The sequence below is a fragment of the Glandiceps talaboti genome, chromosome 1, assembly GCF_964340395.1.
Source record: "Glandiceps talaboti chromosome 1, keGlaTala1.1, whole genome shotgun sequence".
Taxonomy (NCBI): Eukaryota; Metazoa; Hemichordata; class Enteropneusta; family Spengelidae; genus Glandiceps; species Glandiceps talaboti.
In genome coordinates this window covers 7,608,512-7,612,341 of record NC_135549.1, presented here as the reverse complement: position 1 = coordinate 7,612,341, position 3,830 = coordinate 7,608,512, and the positions used below count along the sequence as shown (strand labels likewise).

General features: G+C 37.4%; 1 protein-coding gene across 1 annotated transcript in view; it reads right to left on the bottom strand.

Annotated features, from left to right (window-relative positions):
• Positions 1-439, bottom strand: part of LOC144438854 (uncharacterized) — an 8,362-nt gene extending 7,923 nt beyond the window's left edge. The window contains exon 1 of the mRNA XM_078128055.1: positions 315-439. Within this exon, the coding sequence (XP_077984181.1) occupies positions 315-386 (72 nt within the window). The 5' untranslated portion in view covers positions 387-439. The remainder of the gene's footprint in view (positions 1-314) is intronic.
• Positions 440-3,830: the final 3,391 nt, after the last annotated feature.

Here is a 3,830-nt window from a genome sequence, read left to right as displayed (position 1 = left end):
TGTACGTTGCTAGCCCTACTTGTATGACTACAGTGTACGTTGCTAGCCCTATTTGTATGGTTGTATTGTACGTTGCGCGTTGCTAGCCCTATTTGTATGGTTGTATTGTACGTTGCGCGTTGCTAGCCCTATTTGTATGGTTGTATTGTACGTTCTTATCATAATATAGCTGTAGCACAGATTGAGCGACTACAGTCAGAATCAAGTCATGGACCGACACTCGCCATGCCAGCTGGGCTATTAAAGCATTTATACATGTACCGAGGTGGTACGCAATTGAATTTCGTCAAACATACCGAATACTAACTACTTACCAATTGGACGACTTTGTAGGTAATCTCAGTACCTTCCTTAAACAAAGATACTACAAAACTATTAAGATCCATTTCGGGTGGAGGCAAGTCAAATGTCAGGTTCACCGTCTCGTATATAGATATGATGTCAATAATGCTTGGTCCCCAAGAGGCAGCGTCATCAGACTCTACAGGTATATCATTGAATTTGCAAGCAAACATTTCATTGAGGCACAGTGACTGATAATCATCTTGTTTAAACTATTGACCCTTTCGTGTAGGGTCTATGTTTGAACGTTTACCCACTGATGACTTTAAACATTTACCTTCTAAATGTTTTTTTTTAAGTATTTAAACTACAAATGATTTCATCTTTCAATATCGCCATCGAAACATTAACATATATTTAGTCCAAATTATGGACAGACAAAATGTCACAGCCATAGCCATAGAAAATTATGGTTCAGGTTGAAGTTACTATATTCATGGCATTCTTACGTCATACACAATTGTGACACATACTCACCATCGCATTCATAAAATAATCCAGAGTGGTCGGAACACGCTGTGGAAAAATATACACTTGTACAGGTAGGTATATGAATTATAAAGATTGACAGATATTTGTCGACAAACACGATAACATGTAGCACTGTTGGTAAGATTTTTGTTGAGCCAGACGATAAAGTGTAGCACTGTTAGTAAGATTTTTGTTGAACCATACGACAAAATATAGCAGTATTGGTGAGATTTTTGTCGAGCAAGGCAACGTTTTGTTTCAGGCTTCGTGATTTTGATTGTGTTTACAATTACGCAAAAAGTGCATAAATATTATAAGGAATCTATAACACTGACAATGGAATCATTTTTCAACATATCATCCCTGATATCATTAATTAGAACGTTAAACAGTTTTGGTTATGGCATGGCTGACTTATGGAATACAATCCTGTACTTGTAGCATGCATGATTACACCTCTCACTAGGTTCAATAAGGAAGATTTACAAAAACAGAATGTATAAGAAAATACAATTCTAAATTGTATAACGTACTTACATGGCATTCTGTAATCCTTTGAGATACTTTTCATTACTCCAGTATCAGAGGTAGGTAGTAATATAACCTGAACTTGATAGAGGACGTTCGGCGACATTGGACGAAAGCAGTCATAGTAGAAGGTGACATTGTCCATGTAATACTAGTGAATGAAGAAAAGGCGTTGATTCTTGGACAAATAAGTGCAGCAGGGTTACAAGAAAACAGCAAGAAAGTGGTAACCAAATAATTATAACACTTGTTCTGCATGGTCAGTTTAATGTGTTTCCTTTCTGGATATAGAAAGTGTCGCAATTCGTAAAAATATACGAATTACATATACATGTCTAAATTAGACACAAATCGCCAATTATATCCCATTGCCCCCCCCCTTTCTCTCCTTTCCCCTTCTCTTCTGCTTCTCTGTGTGTCTATCTTCAGTCAATCAGACAGACAGTCAGTCATTCTGTCTGTCTGTCTGTCTGTCTCTGCATGCCACCACTCTCTCTAAATAAATAAAACAGATAGCTTTTTATTTCTAAAACATTCATACTTACATCAGAACTCCATCTTGTATCGGCAGACGACAGATTATAAGTTCGACAAATTTCCTGATTAAAGTAATCGTAGTGGAAAACCCCACTTTTTTGTAGACCACGGATAATAAAATGAATACCCTGAAGATTGGATGAACCTGTGTTTGTAAAAAAAAAATCGAGTTACATGTACTAGCAAAGCCAAGTAAAACAACATGTTATAACATGTTAAAAATAGAAGATATGTTATCAACTTTAAATTATTAGATTTTCTTGTACATGTATTTAAAAATAAATGCGGATAAATTCCAAATAGTAATAGTTGACTTACTCTAAAACTAGTGTAGGAATAATTTTTTTAGAGTATTGTGTATAATTATGCGTTATGACATCGATTATCGTACGCTTTCCAGGATAATAAGCCTCGTGGCATTTGTTCTGAAACATATTGTAATATTAAGTGTACGTCAGTATATTTCAATATACCATTGTCCAAAGCATACATGTAGTTCGTATACATAGCAAATCATGCGATTGGACAAATTTGTTTAATTCGTTCCACGATACCAAATGTAGCACCAATAAACCATGCACGGACCATTTAAGCTTATGAGGAATATCGTTCTTCGTCACGAGAACGCGCGTATACGTCGCGACAACGTGCGTCTACGTCACTGGTTCTGCTGTATTCGAAGTATAGTCAAAACTTTCAAAATTACCATAACATGTACTTTGCGTAACATTTTTCTTTGATATTACTGGCGTTGGTATAACTATGTTATTCTCCAACACTTTTCTCCATTCAGTCAGAAAATACTGATTCAAGTGACCTTAGGGTTGTCACTATTCGTCCATTGACTGGTAGTGACAAAGACCCCTTTGGTCACTCGTAGTTTCCTTGGCTTAAAGAAGAAAAATATTGGGGAATAACATCTAAATGTTGTCCATACCTGTTGTCAAATCAATGTCTACAGATACATTTAAAGCTAGAAATGTGTCATGCTGATCCAAAAGTACATGACTGACAGGATACCAGTTAATCTTCAAGTTAACGGGTTGCGATGGTAGCTCATACTGAGCTACCATTGGAAAGAATGGATCCTTTGTGCATCCTGTAACTGCAGGTGAAAAAAATTCACGTGATATTTATTACAAATCAATACATCATAATCACAACAAAAGATTGCGAAATAAACATGACTTGTACACAGTATTACACAGATTGTTTTCTTCCACAAATTTGCTATGTCTGAATTCATGGCGATATTATATGCGACTAGTTTCACTGTATACCACACCAGCGTTCGATGTATACTGAACACATATCATTGTTTTTGGGTTACGAATAAAGCACGCACAATTCGAAGTTTCAACATGTTCACTAATATAACTTTAATTTACACAATGGAAATCGGTACAATTACGATGACAAGAGCCTCTCGTTCGAATTCGTCCTTCAGCATAAATAATTACAATGTTTTGAAGTATTTACGTTCAATAACTTTCTATGTACTATATATTACTCTAGCTACTCACTCATCCGTCCCTGTACCTCCAATCTACCCATCCATCCATCTATCTATCCACGCACGCACCCATCCATCCATCTATCTAGCCATCCTTCCGTCCATCAGTTCACGCTCCCATCTATCTGCCCATCCGTCCATCCATCCATACATCCACCCACCCACCCACCCAACCCGCCCATCGATCAATCCATCCACCCATTCCCCTCTCTCATCCACCCGGCCATCCACGCACCAGTCTGTCCGTCGGTCCATCCATCCATCCATCCATCCATCCATTCATCCATCCATCCATCCATCCATCCATTCATCCATCCATCCATCCATCCATCCATCCATCCATCCATCCATCCCAATTAATGAGGATTCATAACTACTTTGCATGTCGTAAGATATGACCGTTTATTTCTTATTTCTTGGTGTTTTTTCTTGTTGCTCC